The 25,059-nt window shown below is 39.6% G+C and overlaps 1 protein-coding gene across 1 annotated transcript in view; it reads left to right on the forward strand.

The window, feature by feature from the left end:
• Positions 1–25,059, forward strand: part of TDRD12 (tudor domain containing 12) — an 83,912-nt gene that overhangs the window by 44,052 nt on the left and 14,801 nt on the right. Inside the window, exons 11-22 of the mRNA XM_081217037.1 lie at positions 1,741–1,821; positions 3,225–3,285; positions 3,634–3,735; positions 5,934–6,119; positions 7,965–8,121; positions 8,603–8,730; positions 10,107–10,298; positions 10,542–10,670; positions 11,557–11,674; positions 12,279–12,418; positions 12,552–12,772; positions 15,240–15,339. Of these exons, the coding sequence (XP_081073163.1) occupies positions 1,741–1,821; positions 3,225–3,285; positions 3,634–3,735; positions 5,934–6,119; positions 7,965–8,121; positions 8,603–8,730; positions 10,107–10,298; positions 10,542–10,670; positions 11,557–11,674; positions 12,279–12,418; positions 12,552–12,772; positions 15,240–15,339 (1,615 nt within the window). The remainder of the gene's footprint in view (positions 1–1,740; positions 1,822–3,224; positions 3,286–3,633; positions 3,736–5,933; positions 6,120–7,964; positions 8,122–8,602; positions 8,731–10,106; positions 10,299–10,541; positions 10,671–11,556; positions 11,675–12,278; positions 12,419–12,551; positions 12,773–15,239; positions 15,340–25,059) is intronic.

The raw sequence follows: 25,059 nt of genomic DNA on the forward strand, positions 1-25,059 counted from the left end.
AATTTGGTTAAGTATTCAGCTGTTATTCTACAAATATTTTTTCTGCACTCATCTCTTTCTCCTCTCCTTTTGAGACTCTTATGAGACAAATGTCCCTGAGGGTCTGTTCATTTTTTCAACCTTTTCTTCTTGCTGTTTGTCATATTAATAATTCTGCTGATCTATGTTTAATTGACTCTTCTGTCATCTCCATTTTGCTGATAAGCCCATCCAGTGAATTTTTTATTTGATGTATTATATGTTATAATTAAATAAAACTTTTATTTAATTTTTTTCTAATCTGTATTTTTTTGCTGAGAAGAAAGGAGAGTTCTTACCATTCTGTTCAATAGTGCTCACCTTTCCTTTTCTTATGGAGCATGGTTATAATAGCTGCTTGATAATTCACACTTCTGAGCTGTGCTGGGGTTGGCACCTGTTGATTATCTTTTCCCTCTACAGTCTATCTGATTTTCCTGATTCTTTGTATGTCAAGTAATTTTGAATTGCATTCTGGATATTTTTGAATATTATGATATGAGACTCTGGTTTAGAATCCTCTGGAGAATGTTGACTTTGTTGTTTGTTTTAGCAGGAGGTCATCACTTCCTTAAGGTTCACACCTCAAACCCTGTCTCCCTTGCCGTGGGTGGTGATTGCGGCACTGTTTCTAAGTCTTTGGTACACTGCTTTGGGTCTGTTCTGAATATGCTCAACTTGGGGTGAGCGTGGGACTTCTTTTTGGGCCGTAAACAGAAATTAGGGATTCCCCCCGCCACCCAGCTCTCTATCTCTTTTTTTTTCCCAGGATTTTCCTCACATTCGCCATTTTCTAGGTGCTCGCTCTCCCTGTTCCTCTGAGCAGATAGATGGTTTCTTGTGGAGAAGCTACCATGCAGTTCTGTGTGACTGGGGCTGCTTGTGTAATAAAATAGCAATAGAAATAAGAGAGGAAAAAAGAGGGGGATTTTCCTTGTACAGTCTTTAGACTACTGGGTCCCTGTTTCCTGGTTCCTTAGAGGGAGGGAGACGTTTTCTCTCAGGGTTTTAAGTGACCGCACTGCTGTTACCACTGCAGCATGCAGCTCCGTGATCCGAGCTGCCCTTGGGGCAGGGCCAGGAGAGGAAGAGAGGAGAGAAGTCAGGATTCCTTACATCCTCTGGTTTAAGGCCCTTCCCTGTTCTCTGGCCTGAAATACAGTCGGCCCTCCTTATTCACAGCTCCTGCATCCGCACTGACACAGGTCCCTTGGGTACGGAGGGCCGACTGTACTACACCATCTTATATGAGCATCCGTGGATTTCGGCATCCGCGGGGCTCCTGGAACCAGTCCCCTGTAGATAGTAAGGGATGACGGTAGGGAGTTTCTCTCAGGGTTTTTGACGTCTGCATCTTCTACGCCATTCTGCAACTCAGGCTGCCCTCAGCTCAACACCAAGGGAAAGCCAGGAAGCTCTCCATAGCTCTAGCGGCTTTTCACGTTTTGACTTCTGTCCGCGGTAGTCGCGTACTTCATCCCAAGTTTCTGGTTGTAATCAGTAAGGAAGAGAGGATGTAGTGGGCTTGCTTCCTCTTGGCAGCCCAGGACCGTCAAAATGGTTTTCATACTCAAAGGACTCAGTTTCCGTTCTCACAGAATTTACTTAAGTTGATCAGCTTATTCCAGTGGAACTTCTTACATTTTCTCCCAGAACATAACGGTATTTTGAGGTTTGGGATAAATGGGTTCAGAAATTTTAATAAATGTTTTTGATTTCTAGTGCTTTATGTCGGAAGTCAAATGGGAAACCACTTAGATCGGCTGAGAAGAAAGAATACAATGAGAAGAATGGCTGTGTGAAGTACGGATTCTTTTCTTGGCCTCAATTTTTAATTGAAATAATTGTAAGAAACATTATAAGCAGGAAGAATCTAAAATATGATTTTATTATTAATTTCAAACCTGCATTCCCATAAAGTAAATAAATATATATACACACAAGTTAGTTTTTTCTTTTCCATGTGCTAGAGTAGATTTTTCTGTTTAAAGCTTTGTTCCACTGTAAATAGTCATTCTCTACCTCCTGTTCCTGATTCTCTTGTCAAGTGAACAGTTTTATGAAACAAATTATATATAGTCGATCTTTTGGGGCTGTTGATTTTATATGGGTTGGTGCTTGCTTGCTTCTCAGTTTTCTGATGTTAAATAGATCTACCACCTGCTGGAGAAACTGCTTAATTATTTGCAGTGTAGAACTACAGGGTTTTGGGGGGGTTTTTGTCCTGCCAGATTCACAAAGTATTCACCTACAAGGTGTTAACAATAGAGTGATCACTTCATTTTATACTTGTTTAATCCACAAAATATTTTCATACCAATTTTTATGATTTCTTACCCTACTAGCTTAAAAACACTCTTACATTCCAAGTAACTGTGGCTGCTCTGAAACCACCAGAGTGACAAAGTGTTTAAGACAGTTCAGAAGTGGGTAGGTTGTACTGCATCCACTAACTGGCCTGAGATGACTGGGGAGAGGGTGTTGACCCTACAGCCATTTTGGTGTCCCGACTTCGCAGAGGCCACTCTGTGGCCCTGTGATGTCCCCTTGCCCAGCAGGAGGTCCTCACCGTGTCCAGGGCCGAGGGCTCTGAAGGCCGCCATGGAGCCCATAGATCTGGGGGTGGCTGTTAATGTACCAGAGTTGACGTCCTCTTACCCAGGCATCCCTTCACCTAATACCTGAAAGTTGTGGTGCTACAACAGGTTATCTTCCTTGGCACCAAAGACCTTGCGTTATCCATACAGCTCATTTCTTTTAGCTACACGCCCTTTACTTAGAACCCACTGGTGAAATGACATCAGTTATTCTGTCAGTCTGTGGTGGGTTCCAGGGAACCTTGAAGTGATTAAAGATCGAACAGCAAAAAAGGAAGGAGGCAGTGGGTTTCTTAGAAGAAACATGAGATGATCTAGTGATCATGCAGTCTTTCTCCATGTCCAGAGCAAGTGGTCCTGGGATTGGCAGTGCTGTGTCCACAGAGCAGGGCCCGGTGGGGGAGGGAGAGGGGGCAAGCATGAGACTGGCAAGACCCCCACGGCCCCTTATGTAGCAATAGACAAGGCAAAACAGAACAAGCAGTAATGTCGCAGCCATGCCTTGGGAGACGGTTCATTTTACCTCTGTCGAGGAAGAATTAGAATAATAGCTCAACTGAAGAAATATAAACACTCCTTTTTTCTTCAAATTATCCTTTTATTTTACAGACTATTGCAGTTTCTAAATCCTGATCCTTTGAGAGCCAGTGGAATCTCTGATCTGCAGCAGGTATGGCAAACACCCGCAAGAGAAAGAAAACTGTTTACTCTTTAAATCCTTCCCCTTCCTCCCTCTAGATTTGAGATATGAAGAGGAACTCCTTGCATGGAGGACTTTACCTGAAGATATCCTTTTAGAAATTATCTAATGAATTATTGCTTTAGAGACATGGCTCTTTTGGGTCATGGATAATCTTCCTTTTATTTTGGTAATTTTGGTGGGTTTTTATAAGCATATAAACTTAGGGTTTTACATTGAAACCAAACTCTTACATCTTCTTTATTTCCATAAAGTTCTTAGTATTCTGTGCTAACACCACAGGGCAGAGCCATCTAACATCTCTGTTCTTTGTTGCAGAAGCTGAAGTCGGGCTCCGGGCTGCCCTTGGTGGTTCCGCGGACCAGGGTCGAGCCCTGCTTGTCCATCAACACGGCGCCACTCTCGGCAGACCTGAAAAAGGTGACGGGGCTTAGACCAGACTTGTGAAGGAGTACTGATCTGCTCTGACGTAGAAGGATTTTTAATAAAACAGTTATAAGTTTGCATTTGTATAATATCTTTGCTTTTGAAGTTTTCTTTTAAGATTTTATTATTAATTTCTCATTTATTCTTAAAGTCCAAGTTAACTTCTTATAAGTGAATAATTCTTTCGTGGAGAAACCTAAGTGCTTTTCTGAAATAAGTTTTCAAATGCGCCTCTGAAAAGGGGCTTAGAAGGGGCACAAGTAGTCAGGGCAATTAGAATGTACTTCTTAGTATTCTTTTCAGAATTGCTTTATAGACCTGTGGTTTCACTTAGATCATCAGTTTAGATCATAAATCTTTATCTACTTCCCTCTTGATATTGAAAAAAAGTAAAAAAAAAAAAAAAACTACAAGGATGAATAGAATGAGAGCGGAGCCTTTATTGGACAAGAAATTTCTACAGGCTTTTGGAAGACGGAAAAGAAGCAGCCGAGGATGGCTGACCAGCTGAGAGGAAGGAGTGACACGGGGAGGGCAGTGAACTCCCTACCTTGTTTCCTGAACATCTTCAGCCAGTGTCTCAGGAAGGAGATCGGAGGCTCTGTTTGGAGAAACTGAATGGCCTGTTTCTCAGGAAGGAGATTGGAAGCTCTGTTTGGAGAAACTGAATGGCCCTAGAGAATGACCTTGTGGTGATGCTGTTTGTGAATCCTCACGGTAAAAATGCATGCTCACTGCCTGTCTCCCTGCAGTGATGTGATGCTCACACGGTGATGAGCTCTGCCCCGCCTGCGGATATAGTTGGCTTTCAGTGTCCTCGATGTGAGCAGACATCAGGGATCCTTGGACACTGGAAGAAAGCCTTAACCTAGGGAAAAAAGAAAGACCAAAACAAACTCTGAAAGAAAGAAATAGTGTAAGGAGTGGAAGAAAACGTTAGAAAATAGATATCCTCAGAGATAAGATACTGCTTGGATTTAACAATAATAATAAGGTGCTACTAAAAACAAAAGGAACAGTCAGAGATAAAAAGGGCCCTTAGAAATTAAAAATGCTATGGAAATAAAGACCAGTAGATATGAGAGGTGAAATAGAAGTTAACGGTCAGAAAGTAGAACACAAAGACAAAGAGATGGAAATGGGGGGAAAAGAGAATTTGAGGGTCAATTTGAGGTCTCATATCTGAGTGGATTTCTAGAAAGAATGACAGCAGAGGACCAAAAATTCTGAGAATAACGCATGGACACTTGCCTTACTTAATGGATACGACTTTCTAAATTAAGAGAGTGCCGACCGGAGACCCAGCACAACCGAGGAGCGGGAGCGTAGACACGTTGCTGCGAAGCGTCTGAACTGGAGGGGTTCAGAGGTCGTGAAAGCTTCCAGAGAGAAGAAATGCATCCCACGGCGGGGTCAGGAACCAGAATGACTTCAGACTTCTCCACAGCTCACCAGAGGAGCAGTGACTCCACAATTATCGTGAAAAGTTATTTCCAGCCTAGAGGTCTGTACTTAAACCATTACTGAAGTGTAAGGAGAGAATGAAGACATTTTCACACGTGCAAAATCTCAGGTTTCCTTCCCCTGTACCCTTTGTCGAGAAGCTACCAAAATTTGTTCTCCAACAAACCAAGAAATTCAACCAAGAAAGTTGCAGCAAAAAGGGTTATGTTGCAGGGGGATCCCAGTCCCCGAGTGCAGCTGGGGTTCAGGGCTGGGGGATGAGACCTTCAGAGAGAGGACGGCGCTGATGAGTTCAGCCTGTTGGCAGATCTCATCAGTGTGGCTGGAGAACTCGACCCTGTGGAACATTTGGGAGGTTTCGATGACAGCGAATTACATAGAAAAATAAGCAAACAAAGGCAAGTTTTTAAAAAATTTTGTAAGTGGAACTGATGCACCAGCAGTTTATCAGGAGGAAGAGAAGCCACATCTTTGCTGTGGTGACTCATTAAGCACCTGGTGCTTCAACATATTGCCAGTTGGATCCTTTCAGTTTGGAGCCCAGAAAAGCAAGAGTCTTTTGAGCGGGAGTTTGCTGCTGGAAAAGATTCAGGGGGGACTTATTAAGTTAGGTCTTGGATAATACCAGATTAAGCAACGTATACTCGTTATTGGGGTAAGTGAGCAATGAGAAGGAGTTTATTCGTTTTCTGGGCTTTATTGTTGTTTTGGTTGTTGATGTTTTGTAGGCTCTTCAAAGAAATAAGTTTCCGGGCCCCAGCCACACTGAATCTTACTCTTGGCCTCCCATAGCACGTGGCTGTGACGTGGTGGTCATTTCTCATTGTGGAAATGACCCTTTGTTGTACCTTCCACCACTGCTTACGATTTTGCAAACAGGGGGCTGCTACAAGTCGTTACCAAGTAGAAATGGAGTAAGTTGAAGACATTTTTGTTTAACAACAAAATGGATTAAATATTTATTTTAAATTTGACACCTAACCTTTGGTAAAGTTTAAGTTACATTAAAACTGGCAGGTGGCTTCCCTGGTGGCGCAGTGGTTGACAGTCCGCCTGCCAATGCAGGGGACACGGGTTCGTGCCCCGGTCCGGGAAGATCCCACATGCTGCGGAGCGGCTGGGCCCGTGAGCCATGGCCGCTGAGCCTGCGCGTCCAGAGCCTATGCTCCGCAATGGGAGAGGCCACGACATGAGAGGCCCGCGTACCGCAAAAAAAAAAACACGAAAAAAACTGGCAGAACAGACTGTCCTATGAGAAACTCTTTTCTCAACACAGTCACTGATTCTCTCACACTGATTCTTACCGAGAACCCCTAGTTGTGAGCCATCGGCTGAGTTGGGAGAGTCCTGGCTTTTAGTGATGACCGTACAGTTTATAGAATTATCTAACAGATTCGATTCACGTAATTATCATGGCAAACCCTTGAGATGGTCAGGCCATGTATTGTTTTCACTATTTTATAGATGAGAAAATTAAGCTCATGAAAAGTTACTGGTAAAAGTTCTTACCTGCTGACAAGTGTGACAAGAAGTGGGATTTGAGTTTAGGATTTCTGTCATCTTGTCCCTATTCTTTAAATTATCTTCACAGAACTCCACACTGTTTTATAATCCCACTTTATTTTTCCCACTCTTAAGAATCAGATAATAGCTGAGAAGGATGATGGAAAGGCAAGAAATTGGATGTGAGGGTCAAATGATGGTGAGGGAGTGACATCTGCTTTGCTGGGGTTTTGGCTGTTAGGTGAATTGATGTGTATGAGACCCATCTCAGATCTTCTCCCCAGATACACTACAGGTGGTTCCATCACTCATTATAAGGTGAAAAATAGCAGTACAAAAGACAATCAGAATTTCATCTTAGAAAAGATGCTAGTTTATTTTTCTGATTATGCCATGTAGTTTAATGAGTTCTCTTTGGAAATCTGTGTTGGCTATGTTATGATGTATTGACTTAATAATATTAAATGGATACATTTATATCAATCAGGTAGTAGCTGAGCCCACTGATGAGATGCAGCTTGTGTTGAGATAGACCCCTGGCCGGGCCAGAAAGGAATGTCTAGGTCTGCCCCTTGTGTCCATTCTGCTTTTTCTGCATCTCCAGGGTCAGTCTGCATTTAGGCATGAGCCCTGGAAGCTGGCGCTTGCCTGCGTCTGCATAAAAGAAACAGGAGACTCATTCTTGTCTTCAATTAATTGAGGGCATGTGTCCAGGAAGGTGTTTGGCAGGCAGATATCGAGAGATTTCTGTGGGATAGTGGAGGGCAGGGGTCAGATGGTGCAGTAGGGAACTTAATCTCCTAAGGAAGCGATGTTAACCTTTTTCAAGGCCCCTTTCAGGAGGCAGTTCATCCTTGTGCTTAGCAGCAGGAGGTCTGGAGCCAGATTGCCTGGCTTTAAATCCTGCTTCTGCTGAATATTAGCTGTGCAGCCTTGGGCGACAAACTTCACCTTTCTGTCCCTTAGGCTCCTCATCTGTGAAATGAGGTAGTAATAGGTCTCACCCTGTAAGGGGACTTTAAGGACTAAATGATTTAATACTTGCGCATAGTTTAAGCCCTAGCAGAATCTGAGTCAGTGTGTCTGACTCCATTCTAATGAAATTATATTTTGACTTTTCTGACCTGCATGGCAGTGATGATAGCAAAAACTTATAGTGCTTACTGTGTACAGGGAGATGTTCTGCATGCTTTACATACACTGTCTTTGATTCTTAACCTTTGTCCAAAATTATGTGAATTTATTTGTCTTTGCAGCCTCTGGCAGTCATCGTGTGCCCTGGGTGGAAAAAGGCCCAATTAATTTTTGAATTATTGGGAGACTATAGCAGGTCCTCCAGGCCTGTTCATCCTGTGATATTAATAATCGGACTCCACGAAGATGAAGCCAAAAATATGAAGCTTCCAAGGGGGTGTAAGCATCCTTTCCAAGCTATTTGGTTTTCCCTAGAGAACACAGTGGAAGCCTGCTCAGGCAGGCCTGGGAGCCAGCACTGACACGGGGGTTGTGTGATGATCAGCCAGACCTCACTTGTCAGTTACCAATCAGTGTTGGTGGTGAAGGTTTACTCTTGGCTTCCATCTGTTTTACTGAGAAAACTAAGTCTTTTCATTCATTTATCAACTATTTATTAAACATTTACTGTTTATTAGCTGTTGACTAAAACCACCCCCTGCCTTTCAGGAGCTCAAAACCTGGTGGGAACGCAGGTATTTAGTCAGACAGTACAAGGGCAGCCTGGGCAGGCCTCTTCTGACACCCACCTGAGTAAGAAACACAGGGTTTATTTCATTGAAAGGCATTTCTAGAAAGTATGTGGAATCTTAGCAAAGGAAATGTTAGAAAAACCTGTGGAAAGTCTAAGGCGTTAACTGTGTTTTCTTTTAAAATGTAGGCAGTGTAATTGTTACAACACCACATAGCCTCCTGAGACTTCTCAAATATCAAAGCTTGTTATTTCTTAGACTCTGTCACCTGATTTTGGATGAGGTGGAAGTATTATTCTCTGAAGCTAATGAACAAGTAAGTATGGCATTTATTTAGATGTCATTACTAATCAGAAATATATATATTTTGTATATATATATAAATTAAAGTCTTTTAGGAGTCAGGAAACGTGTCTAGTTGGGAAGAAGCTGGTTAATCTAAAAAATTTTTCCCTTTAACTGCTATAATTAAGAGGAGAGAATGTTTATCTGAATTTTTCACCCAATGTTAAAGTTCTCTTTGAGGAGCACAGTTTCTTTCCCAGGGAAATTTTCTAAAATCAATATTTTTCTGGTTATATAAGCAATAATTTTATTTTAGAAAATTTGAGAAATAGAGAAGAACACTTGAAAAACCCCAACATCCATAATCTTATGCTCAGAGGTAACCACTGTTACTATTTTAGAGTATATCTTTCCTTTTTGTAATTCCTGTGTCTATTGATACATATAATTAATAATATCAGGACCTTATTTTATGTGTTAGTTTGTAACTTGCATTTCAGTGAACAGCATTGTGAGTATTGCTACTAACTGTTCTCTAGCATGATTGTTACTGGCCGTGTGGTATTGAACCCTGTGGACATAACATAATTTATTTTCTGATTGTCTTATATTTGGACATTTATCATCATTTGTATGTATGTGTGTAGCTGAAGAAACATCTTTTTGCACATGTTTTCTTAGGATAAATTCCTAGGAAGGGGATTAATGGATCAAAGGCTGTTAATTCTTAAAAGGCACTTGTTGGAAGCAGTGTAACATGAAGATCAGGAGCATTCCTTTGGGAGCAGCAGTGGCCCCAAGTTCAAGCCCAGGCTTTGTTACTTACTGACTGTCTCAGTTCTTATTTGCAAAGCTAGTATCTGGAACACTGCCTTGTTCAGTGGCACTCTGAAAGTGTAGATGGGTTTGTACTCCCTCTGGCAGTACGCCTCCACGCCACACTGCCTGCACCTCTGGCAGTAGGAGGCCCTCGTCCAGCTTTCTTTTCTAGGCTGATTGTTACACGTGGCATCTGATTTGCTTAATCTGTGTTTCCTTGATTACTTTGTTAAATTGAGCATTAATTCATACTGGCCATTTGTACCCATTCTTCTAGGAGCTGCTTGTTCATTTCCTTCACTTGTTTTCTTTCACTGGGATTATCTTTTTCTAACTAGTTTGTAGAAGTTTTTATATAAGACTGTTCATCTTTTGTTACCTGTGTTGCCCGTATTTACCTAGATGTTTGTTTTAATTCTGTCTATACATAAACATTTTTCCTTTTTAGTTTTCTTTTTCACTTTCATGTTTAAAGACCTTTCCCACTCTGAGAACAGAAAATATACATTCCTTACCTTTTATGTTCTGTCAGACTAATTATTAGTTTCTTTTGAAATAAAAGTGAAATTAATTATGCTGATTTTTTAGTTATTTCCGATATTAGATAACTTTAAAAAAAATATTGAAATTGAAGAAAGGGAATCTGCCCCACATCAGATTGTTGCAGTTGGAGTTCATTGGAACAGACATATAGAGCAGTTAATCAAAGAGTTCATGAACGACCCCTACATTGTGATCACAGCCATGGAGGAGGCTGCCCTCTATGGCAGAGTCCAACAGGTAAAGAGTCCTGGGTGTGTGTGGTGGGGGTTTGGTGAGCACAAGCAAGTAACCTTTATTCGTGGCTTAATATTAAAAGTTTACAGCATTAATTTCATATACAATCTGTAACTGTGTATTTAAATTTATATTGCTTTTCTATACCTTCTTTTCTATTAAAATTATGACTTTGCCATAAAAAGTAAAACTGGAGCACCTTGAACATTTTAAAAAAATCCCACTGTTTCTGCATTTCATTACCAGGTAGTACATCTTTGTCTGGAATGTGAAAAGACCTCCACTTTACTCCAAACTCTTGATTTCGTTCCAAGTCAGGCACAAAAGACCTTGATCTTCACCGGTTCTGTAGCTGAAACAGAAACAGTGTGTAAGGTGAGCCCTTCCACACATGAAACGTTCTTACTGCTTGTTTAAACTGTGGTTGAATCTTGAGTCACCAGAGAATTACTTGGGGTAGTTACGTATTTGACGGGGAAATAAAGTTCAGTATCAGTCAGAATGGGCTCTGCCACAAAACACTGGTGGCAGTAACAAAGGACAGCAGGAGGCCTGACACTGAGAGGAGGAGCCAGGTGTGTGGGAGGAGCCTTCCCATGGAAGCCAGCGGTCCACAAGGGGGACCTGGCAGAGCATGAAAAGGATCTGGTTCATGAAGAAGTGCCAACATCTTCTGAACCCTCTATTTAAGAAAATAGAGACGATAATGCTAAAATATATCATCATTTAGCCAAAAAAGCCAAATAAATTGGCTAAAGATTTATTTAATCTAATTGTATATAAATTAATGCTAAAGTGTAGAAATGTGGCCAAATACAAAAGAATCACTAGTGCACCCACCTTTAGCAAAAATGAACTAGCAGGTATAGTGAAAAACAACAGTACCCTCTTGACAATAGTACCATAAATTTCATGTATACGTATACCTGTCTCTACAGATAATCTGTGTAGGTAAATATACATGCACACAAGTATATATACACGCACATATATGTATGTACACGTTATTTTAAAAGGAAGGAAAATAGTTCTAGCAAAATAATGTTTGTTTCACTGGAGCAAGTTTTTAGATATAAACCATAGAATTTTGAAAATATATTTCTTTAAATTTACAACCATTTCATTCTTAAGAATTAGTGGATCAGTGAGGTGAGACCCTCACAGATAATTTTAAATGATTTGTATAGATAATTATGGATGAAAAATTGTCTTCAAGCTTATGTTCCTGACTGTGAACTGACCCCTTTGGTTTCATCTTTAGGTAGTAGAAAGCAGTTCCATATTTTGCTTGAAAATGCATAAAGAAATGATTTTTAATTTAGAAAGTGTTTCAGAACAGTGGAAGAAGAAGTTAAGTTCTGGTTCTCACATTCTATTAGGTAAGTATTTTAATTTCTACTTATATTTAGAGAAGGTTGAGCTAATAGGAATTATGTCTTCAATTTGTTAATTTATTTACCTCTTCTCCAAATTTCTCATCATTTCCCACATTTATTGAGAATGTATTAGTAATGTGAATTTCAAAGTGAAAATTAACCTTGACTAAGATTTTGATACTGAGGTGGAATCCAAGTGTCTCAGGTTACTAGGTAGCGGCCGTTGGGCTAGCCGTGCTCCCTGCAGTTCCAGCTCAAGGATCACTGTCATATGTATATGCCTATGATGAAGATTGTTGTAAATGATTGTTAAATTTAATATTGGAAATATAAAAGTCAAAATGTATAAAATAAGTGAAAACCATATGGGCAGCCAAGATTTGTAATAGAGGCATTTTTCGAGTTAAAAAAGGAGACCACTTTTCTCTGGAATTTAATTACTGGGCTTTGAAATTTTGGGAAAAGAAATGGGAAGGAAGTTTCTTTGCATCTGAAAAGTAAAATGCAGTAAAGAAATATTTTGAAGTATCGTTCCTGGAATTGTTCTGTAAAGTATGTGCAGTAAAATTCCAGCTTCATTTGAAATTGTCCGAATCCTTTTCTCCAGCCTTAACAGATGATTGCATACCACTCTTGGCCATCACTGATGCCACGTGTGTGATTCACTTCAGCTTTCCTTCCTCACCAAAAATTTTTGGTCGACGCCTGTATTGCATGTCTGATCGTTTTCAGAGTTTAACTGAACAGGTTTGATTAATTTATATTATCATTTAATATTCCACTGGCATTTTGCACATAATGACAAATTCAGAGTCCAGAAAGTTTTATCATTTAGACTGGTATGGATGATCCACTTCCTTTATTCACCCCCAATTTTAAGGGTTCTCCTACGGAACAGGGAGATAAAAAAACCAAATCTGTATTGCTGCTGACGGAGAGAAATGCCTGCCATGCAGTTGGTGTCCTACGCTACTTGGAGCGAGCAGATACCAAGATTCCTTCAGAGCTGTACGAGTTTACTACAGGGGTTCTGGAAGCCAAAGAAGATAAAAAAGCCAGAAGGCCTCTTTGTCCGTATCTTAAGGCTTTTGGTTTTTGCAAGTAAGCCAGTCATCTTTTTTATAACTGACATGTAACATACAGTATACTGCACAGATGATAAGTTTACAGCTTCATGATTGTTATATGCGTATGCAACCCATGTGAGCTACTGCCCAGCTCTGAGGGAGCCCCTGCAAGATCCCCTCCTGTTCCTTCCCAATTTGAAGTAACCACCCTTATTCTATCTACCAGCACTGACTAATGTTGCTTGTTTTAGAATTTTATATACATGGAATTGTAGTATGCTCCATCTATCAATACTGTCTGTGGCATTCATCCATGTTCTTGCATGTATTGGTATTTTATTTATTTATTTATTTTGTGGCTCAGAATTCTATTGTGTGGGGACTTCCCTGGTGGTCCAGTGGTAAAGAATCCGCATTCCAATGCACAGGACGCAGGCTCGATCCCTGGTCCGGGAACTAGCATCCCACATCCCGCAGGGCAACTAAGCCCGTGTGCCACAACTACTGAGCTCACGCACCTCAACTAGAGAGCCCGCATGCCACAAACTGCTACAGAGTCCACACGCTCTGGAACCCACGCTACAACTATAGAGAGAAAACCCGCATGCCACAACCGGAGAGAAGCCCGTGTGCCGCAATAAAGAGCCCATGCACCACAACAAAAGATCCCAAGTACCGCAACGAAGATCCCGTGTGCTGCGATTAAGACCTGATGCAGCAAAATAAATAAATAAATATTTTTAAAAAATTCTGTTGTATGAATATATCATGATGTATATATCCATTCTACTCTTGACGGGCCTGTGAGTTGTATTATGTACGAAGCTGCCATGAACACTCTTGTACGTGTCTTTTTCTGGAAATATGCACCCGTTTCTCTTGGGTATATATTATACTCTGGAGTGGTATTGCTGGGGCATGGGGTAGACTTGTGTTTAACTTTGCCAGAGCAGTTGGTCATCTTATGATCCCACCAGGTGTGTGTGAGGAAGTTTGGGTTGCTCTGTATCCTCACCAACACTTAGTATTCATGGGGGTGTAGGGGAAAACCATTGTTATTTTTATTTGCATTTCCCTAGGAATTCATGACGTTGAATGGCTTTTCACATGATTGTAGGACACTTGACATCCTTTTTTGTGAAATGCCTGTTCAGGTCTTTTGCCCATTTTTAAAATGGGGTATTTATTGGTTTATAGGAATAATTTGTTTATTCTTGATACAACTGCTTTGTCAGAGATATGCATGTATGCATTGAGAAACTTCTCCCAGTCTGTGGCTTGCCTTTTCACTCTTTTAAGAGTCTTTCAATGGACAGACATTTTTAATTTTGATTTTATGGTTACTGTTTTATTGTGTTTTAATATAAGAAATAAATTGCCTATCTCTAGATCATGAAGACATATATTTTCTTCTAGAAGTTTTAGAGATTTAGCTTCCACACTTAGGTATATAATCTATATTGAATTAATTTTTGTGTATAGTGTTTGATATGGGGCAAGGTTTACTTTTTTCTGTATGGATAATCTCTTGCTCCAGCATTCTTTATTTAAAACACTGTTGTGTTCTCACTGAGTTGGTGCCTTTGACATAAACCAGACGATAGTGTATGTGATCCATTTGTGGACTCTCTCTGTTACATTGATGTATTTGTCTATTCTTACACCAGTACTACACTTTTTTAAGTATTGTAGCTTATAGTGGGTCTTGGGAAATGGTATTTAAGTCCTCCAACTTTGCTCTTCTTCAAGGTTGTTTTGGCATTTCAAGTCTAATGCATCTCCATGTTTATTTTAGAAAGGGTTGTCAGTTTCTTCAAAAACATTGCTGGAATTTTGATAACTGCATTGATTATATGAATCTATTTGGAGAACATGGATATATCTTAACAGTCAGGAGATCCCTGAGTCAGGGATCCAGACACGATGCCAATACTTGAGCAGTGGATCTCTGGGACTGAGTAGTAGATGTCTGTTAGATATCTACTGGATTGAATTTAATTTTAAGATAACGATTGAAATTAACTTCTTTGAATTATGTACATTATCCAGGTTATTAGCAGCAATTTCCATTATGCCTTTACATAAAATATTGAATTTTAAAACTGAAGCTTTAAGTATTTCTCAGTTTAGGTTACGGAATGGCTCCTGGTTTAGAGGTTCATTGGCCTCTGTTGTGGGTTATAGTGATGTGTTTCTGATTCAGAGTCTTTATTTTGGAAGTATATTTTGTTCATTTACGTACTGCATTTAAGACTGTCTGGAGAAATAATGCAGTAACTCTGTCCTTTAAGTTTACTCAGTGCCAGTTAAATTTTAGGATCCCTTTCCACTTATTTACACACTGTTAGTGTCATCTGAGGGATTTAATTAACTTTACAGCATTTGGAATACAAGTTCTCTGATTTTGATTCTAGATAATTTTCCTGGTGAATACTTTAAAATTCATGTTGAAAATTGTTATTTTTTTCCCCTGGTTTTAAAATCCTGTTCCTTTTTTTCAGAGACAAAAGGATCTGTCCTGATCGACACCATATTAATCCAGAAGTAGACACGCCAAGGACGTTATCCAACCAAACTCTACCAGTGTTTGGATACATAAAAGTAAGTCCTGTTAAAGAACTTGTCCAATGATTAATGGTCATTTTAATGAACAACTTTCATTCTTTAAGAGGTAGAATTTAATGGAATGCAATTATGACAGTACTAATTACCACCGTTAATCTGACAGTAGGCACTTATTTTAAAGGTTCTTATATGGTGCCTTATTTCAAGGTGCCAGTTTGTTCAGAAAACCAAGATCAAATTGGGAGATAGATAAACCACTTAAATTTAGGGATTTCTTAGTTATATTTTTAGAAAGAGTTGTTTCCCTTTGGGGACTATTAAAAATAATGTGATGATTACATGAACCTTTTCAGATCATCCGTGATTATTCCTTTGGGGAATATTCTGAGATGCAGATAGAATTGCTGAGTTGAGTTGTCACTTTCTTGTGAATCTTTTTTTTTTTTTTTTCCTTCCTTTCTTTTTGAGTTTGAGTGTTCTGCCTTCACCTTCCCTTTCCCTTAGGGCGAATCTGTTATGTTCATTCATGCTTGTGCTCCTCCTTGTGTGGCTATGCTGTACTCGTTTCCTGGGGCTGTTGTCCAAATACCATGAACTGGGTGCCTTAAAACAGCACAAGTTTATTCTCACACAGTCCTGGAAGCCAGAGTTTGAAATCAAGGTGTCAGCAGGCTGTGCTCCATCTGAAGACTCCCTTTCCTGCTTCTTCCAGCTGCTGTTAACTCCAGGCGTTCCCTGGCCTGTCTTCACCTCGTGGCCACATCCCTCCAGTCTCTGCCTTCATCTTCACATCACCCTCTCCTCTCCTCTGTGTGCCTCTTACAGAGCACACTTGTCAGTGGATAAAGGGCCCACCTCCATAATCCACAGTGATCTCCTCACCCAGAGATACTTAGTTACATCTGCAAACACCTTTTCTCCAAATAAGGTCACGGTCACAGATCGTGGGAGTTAGCACAGAGACAGTTTTCTTGGGGGGCGTGGCAGGAGGCATGGATTACCATTCAACCCAATACGGTTTCCATTGATGACATGATTTTTGTCTTTAATTTCTGATTCTTTCCCAAGTCCTATCACCTCATTTCTACCTTTAAAAATTCTGATTTATGTGGTTCTTTTATATCATATATCATTTTCTTAATAAGCTAAAAGGCAGCTAGTTTTGAAATTGGAGTACAGTTTTAATCTATTTTGTGGATACATTTTTCTGGTGGCCTTCATTGTCTCTAGGGACTGTTGTTCTTCTCTTTTTTATTATTGTAACTTAATATGGGATTTGACCTTGATACTTTGCTGTTGCTCATTTTTCGATAAAATTCCTTTTCCTTAAATTTGAGGAGGAGGTGTGGGTCAGGATAACTTTTCTAATTTCACAGAGTTTCCATTTCTGTTGTTTCCATGTCTGGTTAAAAAAAAAATCATGAAAACACAGTTTCTGAGATTTTTGAGGTGCCCTGGCTCTGTGCCCCTCACCCAGGTACATCTGCCCTTTTTCTTCCTTCATCTTTCTTGCCCCTGGGTGGACAGTTTGGAGATTTCACAGGGGCCCAGCCTTCTCACCCACTACCAGAATGCGTGAAAGCCTTCCAGTTCAGCTGCCCTTGTCACCCAGGCCCACTGTGTTTTCAATGAATACCTGCTGCCTCTTGTGGAATCCTCCTGTTCCTAGTCTTTCAGACGAGCTCATACCTCCCAGTGTGCTTCCTGCACAGACAGTGATACCATGCAGGTCTTGTGATGTGGGTGGTTTTTATCTGCTGTTTTTGTTGTTGTTATCTAAATTAATAGATTTTATTTTTTTTGAGCAGTTTCAGTTTTACAGAAAAATTGAGCAGAAAATACAGAGTTCCCCTGTACTCTCCCCCGGCACCCCCCACCAGTTTCCCCTATTATTAACATCTTTCATTATTGTGGTACATGTGTGATAATAGATGAGCCAATATTGATAATTATTATTAACTAAAGCCTGCGGTTTAAGTTAGGGTTCACTCCTTGTAGTGTACGTTCTATGGACTTTGCCAAGTGTATCATGACACATATCCACCATTACAGTATCACACAGAATGCTTTCACTGCCCTGAAAATCCCCTGTGCACTCCACCTGTCCATCCCTTTACCTCTTCCCCAGAATTCCTAGCAGTCACCGATCTTTTTACCATCTCTGTAGTTTTGCCTTTTTCAAAATGTCATATAGTTGCAGTCATACAGGGTGTAGGTTTTTTGAACTGGCTTCTTTCATTTAGCAGTTTGCATTTAAGATTCTTCCATGCCTTTTTGTGGCTTAATAGGTTTTTGGTTTATTTTTTAACATCTTTATTGGAGTATAATTGCTTTACAATGGTGTGTTAGTTTCTGCTTTATAACAAAGTGAATCAGTTATACATATACATCTGTTCCCATATCTCTTCCCTCTTGCGTCTCCCTCCCTCCCACCCTCCCTATCCCACCCCTCCAGGTGGTCACAAAGCACCGAGCTGATCTCCCGGTGCTATGCGGCTGCTTCCCACTATCTATCTACCTTACGTTTGGTAGTGTATATATGTCCATGCCTCTCTCTCGCTTTGTCACAGCTTACCCTTCCCCCTCCCCATATCCTCAAGTCCATTCTCTAGTAGGTCTGTGTCTTTATTCCTGTCTTACCCCTAGGTTCTTCATGACATTTTTTTTCTTAAATTCCATATGTATGTGTTAGCATACGGTATTTGTCTTTCTCTTTCTGACTTACTTCACTCTGTATGACAGACTCTAGGTCTATCCACCTCATTACAAATAGCTCAATTTTGTTTCTTTTTATGGCTGAGTAATATTCCATTGTGTATATATACCACATCTTCTTTATCCATTCATCTGATGATGGACACTTAGGTTGTTTCCATCTCCGGGCTATTGTAAATAGAGCTGCAGTGAACATTTTGGTACATGACTCTTTTTGAATTATGGTTTTCTCTGGGTATATGCCCAGTAGTGGGATTGCTGGGTCATATGGTAGTTCTATTTGTAGTTTTTTAAGGAACCTCCATACTGTTCTCCACAGTGGCCGTACCAATTCACATTCCCACCAGCAGTGCAAGAGTGTTCCCTTTTCTCCACACCCTCTCCAGCATTTATTGTTTCTAGATTTTTTGATGATGGCTATTCTGACTGGTGTGAAATGATATCTCATTGTAGTTTTGATTTGCATTTCTGTAATAGGTTATTAAATCGGTTATTAAATAAAAATAGGTTACTTTTATTGCTGAATATACTACAGTTTGTTTATCCATTCACCTATTGAAGGACATCTTGGTTGCTTCCAATTTTTGGCAGTTATGAATAATGCTAGGATAACTATTCAAGTGCAGGTTTTTGCGTAGACAGAAGTTTTCAACTCATTTGGAGTGTGACTGTTGTGTGTGATTATATATATAGTAAGACTATGTTTTGCTTTGTAAGAAACTGCAAAACTGTTTTCTGAAGTGACTATACCATTTTACGTTCTTACCAGCAATGAATGAATGAGACTTCTTGTTGTTCCACATCCTTGCCAGCATTTGACGTTGTCAGTGTTTTAGATCTTAGCCATTCAATTAGGTGTGTAGTGGTATCTCACTGTCTTAATTTGCAATTCCCTGATGACACGTGATGTTGAGCACCTTTTCATATGCTTATTTATCAGCTGTAATCTTCTTTCCTGAAATATCTGTGAGATAATATGTTCAGGTTTTTTGCCCATTTTTTAATTGAGTTGTTTGTTTTCTTATTATTGAGTTTTAAGAGTCCTTTGTATATTTTGGATACCAGTCTTACCAGATATGTGTTTCATAAAAATTTTCTCCCAGCCATTGGCTTGTCTTTTCATTTTCTTTATATAGTCAGTTCTTGTTATCTGTGGATTCAGCCAACCTCAAATCTAAAATATTTGGCAAGCAAGACTTGAATTTGCAGTGGTCCAGCAACTATTTACATATCATTTACATTGTATTTACAACTATTTACATAGCATTTACATTGTATTAGGTATTATGAATAATCTAGAGATGATTTAAAGTATATCCTTAGGCTGTCCTTAGGTTATATGCAAATACTTACACCATTTTATGTAAGGGACTTAAGCATCCAAGAATTTTGGTATTCACAGGGGGTCCTGGAACCAATCCTCCGTGGATACTAAAAGATGATTATAGTGTCATTTGGACAGCAGAAGTTTTTAATTTTAATGAAGCCCAACTTTCCAATTTTTTCTATCACAGACTGTGCTTTTGTCGTTGTATCCAAAGAGTCATTGCCAAACCCAGGGTCACCTGGAGTTTCTCCTCTATGTTATCATCCTCATCTGCTTTTATTTTGGGGTCCATGGGGATATTTTGTTAATTACATTTTGTTGCAGTATGTCCCTGACTTTGGCTTTGCTGTCTCACTGCTCTGTCTGTCTTTATGTGGGGGATTCAGAGAGAGTCAAAAAATATGACACCTCACTGTGGCCACCTTCCCAGAACCCCTCTAACCAAGACCCTCCTTTTTATTTAATTTTATTTTTATTTTTTACTTTATTGAAGTATAGTTGATTTTCAATGTAGTGTTAGTTTCTGTTGTACAGCAAAGACTGATTCAGATACATATATATATATATATATATATATATATATATATATTCTTGTTCATATTCTTTTCCATTATGGTTTATTACAGGATATTGAATGTAGTTCCCTGTGCTATACAGTAGGACCTTGTTGTTGTTTATCTGTTTATATGTATTAGTTTGTATCTGCTAATCCCAAACTCCTAATTTATCCCTCCCCGACCCCCTTTCCTCTTTGGCAACCATAAGTTTGTTTTCTGTGTCTGTCAGTCTGTTTCTGTTACATAAATAAGGTCATTTGTGCCATATTTTAGATTCCATGTACAAGTGATATCATATAATATTTGTCTTTCTCTGGCTTACTTCACTCAGTATGATCATCTCTAGGTCCATCCATGTTGCTGCAAATGCCATTATTTCATTCTTTTTTATGGCTGAGTAATACTCCATTGTGTATATATACCACATCTTCTTTATCCATGCATCTGTTGATGGACATTTAGGTTGCTTCCATGTCTTGACTGTTGTAAATAGTGCTGCTATGAACATTGGGGTGCATGTATCTTTTCGAATTAGAGTTTTCTCTGGATATATGCCCAGGAGTGGGATTGCTGGATCATATGCTAGCTCTATTTTTAGTTTGTGAAGGAACCTGCATGCTGTTTTCCATAGTGGCTGAACCAATTTACATTCCCATCAACAGTGTATGAGGATTCCCTTTTCTCCACATCCTCTCCAGCATTTATTGTTTGTAAACTTTTTAATGATGGCCATTCTGACTGGTGTGAGGTGTTACCTCACTGTAGTTTTGATTTGCATTTCTCTAATATTTAGTGATGTTGAGCATCTTTTCATGTGCCCTTTGGCCATCCCTGTGTCTTCTTCGGAGAAATGGTCTTCTGCCTATTTTTTCATTGGGTTATTTGTTTTTGTTTTAGAGTTATATGAGCTGTTTGTATATTTTGGAAATTAATCCCCTGTCAGTCACATCATTTGCAAATATTTTCTTCTGTTCCATAGGTTGTCTTTTCATTTTGTTTATGGTTTCCTTTGCTGTTCAAAAGCTTATAACCTTGATTGGGTCCCATTTGTGTACTTCAGAGACTGACCTAAGAAAACATTGGTACAATTTATGTCAGAGAATGTTTTGCCTATGTTCTCTTCTAGAAGTTTTATGGTGTCATGCCTTATATTTAAGTCTTTAAGCCATTTTGAGTTTATTTTTGTTTATGGTGTGAGGATGTGTTCTCACTTCACTGATTTACATGCAGCTGTCCAGCTTTCCCAACACCACTTGCTGAAGAGACTGCCTTTTCTTTATTGTATATTCTTGCCTCCTTTGTTGAAGATTAATTGACTGTAGGTGTGTGGGTTTATTTCTGGGCTCTCTATTCTGTTCCATTGATCCATATGTCTGTTGTTGTGCCAGTACCACACTGTTCTGATCACTATAGCTTTGTAGTATTGTCAGAAGTCTGGGAGAGTTATGCCTCCAGTTTTGTTCTTTTTCCTCAGGATTGCTTTGGGAATTCTGGGCCTTTTATGGTTCCATATATGTTTTAGGATTACTGTAGTTCTGTGAAAAATGTCATGGATAATTTGATAGGGATCACATTAAATCTGTAAAGTGCTTTGGGTAGTATGGCCATTTTAACAATATTAATTCTTCCAACCCAAGGGCAGGGGATATCTTTCTATTGAATCATCTTCAGTTTCCGTTATCAGTGTTTTATAGTTCTGAACATACAAGTCTTTCACATCCTTGGTCAGGTTGATTCCTAAGTATTTTATTTTTATTTATTTATTTTTTTATTTTATTTTATTATTTTTTTTTTTTGCGGTACACGGGCCTCTCACCGTTGTGGCCTCTCCCGTCGCGGAGCACAGGCTCCGGACGCGCAGGCTCAGCGGCCATGGCTCACGGGCCCAGCCGCTCCGCGGCATGTGGGATCTTCTCGGACCGGGGCACGAACCCGTGTCCCCTGCCTCGGCAGGCGGACTCTCAACCACTGTGCCACCAGGGGAGCCCGTATTTTTAAAAGGGATTTTTTTTTTTTTTTACTTTCCCTTTCTGATATTTCATTGGTAGTGTAAAGGCATGCAACACATTTCTGTATGTTACTCTTGTACCCTCCTACCTTGCTGAGTTCATTTATCAGTTCTAGTAGTTTTTGTGTGGGGTCTTCAGGGTTTTCTATATACGTATCATGTCGTCTGCCTATAATGATACTTCCACCTCTTTTCCAATTTGGATGCCTTTTATTTGTTTCTCTTGTCTGATTGCTGTGGCTAGGACTTCCAGTACTACATTGAATAGAAGTGGTGAGAATGGGCACACTTGTCTTGTTCCAGATTTTAACGGGAAGCCTTTCAGCTTTTACTGTGGAGTATTATGTTGGCTGTGGATGTGTCATAAATAGCTTTTATTATGTTGAGATGTGTTCCCTCTATACCCACTTTGGTAAGAGTTTTTGTCATGAATGTATGTTGAATTTTATCAAATGCTTTGTCTACATCTATTGAGATGACCATGTGGTTTTTATCTTTACTTTTGTTGATGGAGTGTATCACATTTATTGATTTGCATATGTTGAACCATCCTTGTGACCCTGGGATGAATCCAACTTGATCGTGGTGTATGATCTTTTTTATGTGTTGTTGGATTCAGTTTGCTCATATTTGATTGAGAACTTCTGCAACTATATTCATCAAAGATATTGGCCTGTGGTTTTATTTTATGGTATTATCTTTGCCTTCTTTTGGTATCAGGGTGATAGTGGCTTCATAGAATGACTTTGGGAGTGTTCCCTCCTCTTCAATCTTTTGGAAGAGTTTGAGAAGGATTGGTAATAGTTGTTCTTTGTATGTTTGGTAGAATTCCCCAGTGAAACCATCTGGTCCTGGACTTTTGTCTGCAGGGAGTTTTTAAATTACATACCCCCACACCCCTGGTTCCCAGGGGATCTGCTTTCTGTCACTATGGTTTTGTCTTTTACTGGAATTTCATATTAATGGAATTGTACAGTATGTGGTCTTTTGAGTCTGATTTCTATTACTCAGTGTATTATCTTTGAGATTCGCCTGTTTTGTTCTATTTTATTGCTATGTAGGATTCCACTGTATGTTTGTTCACAAATTGATGGACATTTGGGTTGTTGACAGCTTCTGGCTGCTTTGACCATTTGTGTTACATCTTTGATGGTACATTTTCTTTTCTCTGGAGTAAGACCTAGGAGTGGAATTGCTGAGTCATATGATACGTGTATGTTTGTAAGAAACTGCCGAACAGTTTTCTAAAGAGGCGGTACCATTTTACATTCTGACCAGCACTGCATGCAAGAATTCCAGTTGGTCCACATTCTCATCAGTACTTGGTATTCTCAGTCTGTAATTTTTGCCCCTCTGTTGCATTTGCGCTGTTATCTTATTTGTGTTACCCTGGTGATAAAGATCTTAGACATCTTTCCACTGCTTACTGGCCATTTGCATCTCTTCTTTTGTTAACTTTCTGTTTAGAATTCTTGCCCATTTTTTATTTGGGTTTCCTTCTTGTTGAGTTTTAACAGTTCTTTATATATTCTAGATATCCTTTGTCAGATACATTGCAAATGTTTTCTCCCAGGAGAAAGGCAAAAGTTTTTAATTTTGATGAAGCCTAGTTTTTTACTTTTTTATTTTGTATTTTGTGCTTTTCATGCCATAAGAAATCTTTGCCTACCATATGGTTGCAAAGATTTTTCCCAGTGTTTTTATTCTAGAAGCTGTATAGTTTTACATTTAGCTCTGTGATCCATCTCAAATTAACTTTTGTGTGTGGCAGAGTTTTTTAAAAGGAGGCAAGGTTTTTTCTTCTGGATAATTGGTTGCTCCAGCATCATTTAGTATAAAGACCTTCTTTTCCTTCTAAATTATATTGGCACCTTTGACAAAAATTAGGAGACCATATATGTGATTTCTGAATTCTTTTTTTTTTTTTTTTTACTATTTATTTATTTATTTGGCTGTGTCAGGTCTTAGTTGCAGCACGCAGGCTCTTTGTTACAGTGCATGGGCTCTCTAGGTGTGGTATGCAGGCTCTAGAGTACGCAGGCTTAGTTGCCCCCCTTGCATGTGGGTTTTTAGTTCCCCGACCAGGGATCGAACCTGCATCCCCTACATTGGAAGGCATATTCTTAACCACTAGACCACCAGGGAAGTCCTGATTTCTGAATTCTTTATTCTGCTCCTTGGTTTCTTTGTCCTTATACAGTATCACACTGGCTTGATTACTGTAGCTTTATAATCTTGAAAACTAGTGGGTAAGTCTTCCAGCTTTGCCTGTCTTCTTCAGTATCCTTTTGACTGTTACTTCGCATGTCCATATAAAATGTTAGAATCAGGTTGCCAATATCTATTATATTTAGAATCCTGGTGGGATTTTGATTGGCATTGCATTGAGTCTGATACTGAACCAACCTTGGGTCCACTTGCCTGTGTGCATGGTAAAGCCACTCTACTGACACCAGGTCATAGTGAAGGAAGTGCAGCGTCCACTGTAAGGTGCCAATACAAGGAGAACGAGTGGCTCATGCTTTAAAAACCCCCAACTCCCCAGTGGGTTTCAGGAAAGCATTTTTTTTTTTTTTTTTTTTTTTTTTTTTAGGAAAGCATTTTTAAGGCCAGGTGAGGGATGGGGAGTGACAGGGCAGGTGATCAGCTCCTGCACAATTCTCTGATTGGTTGATGGTGAGATAACAGAGTGGTGTCACGGGGATTAACATTATCAATCCTTAGGCCCCAGTAGGCCTGGGGGCTATGTGCTCATTGGTCATCAAGCAGTTAACATCTTCTGTTTGGTGAGGGGTTTTCACATCTGTAAAACAACTCAGGTAACATGCACAGATACAATTACTTGGGTACTTCAGAGAGAAGCTAAAGCAGAGGATATGGGGGAGGGGTCTGCCGTGGGAAGGCCCCACAGGGTCCTACTCGGTTTCAAGTCTATAGATTAATACAGGAAGAATTGACATCTTAGCAGTACTGAGTCTTCTTCATCCGTTAACGTGGTACATCACTCCGTTTGTCTAGGTCATCTTTAATTTTCTAAGCAATGTGTTACAATTTTCAGTAGATGGATCTTTTACTTTTTGTGTTAAACTTGTCCCTAGTATTTCATGTTTTTGGATGTCATTGTTATTCTCCCTTAAACTTCATTTTCT

The sequence above is a fragment of the Mesoplodon bidens genome, assembly GCF_964165515.1.
Source record: "Mesoplodon bidens genome assembly, chromosome: 18".
NCBI classification, from domain to species: Eukaryota; Metazoa; Chordata; class Mammalia; order Artiodactyla; family Ziphiidae; genus Mesoplodon; species Mesoplodon bidens.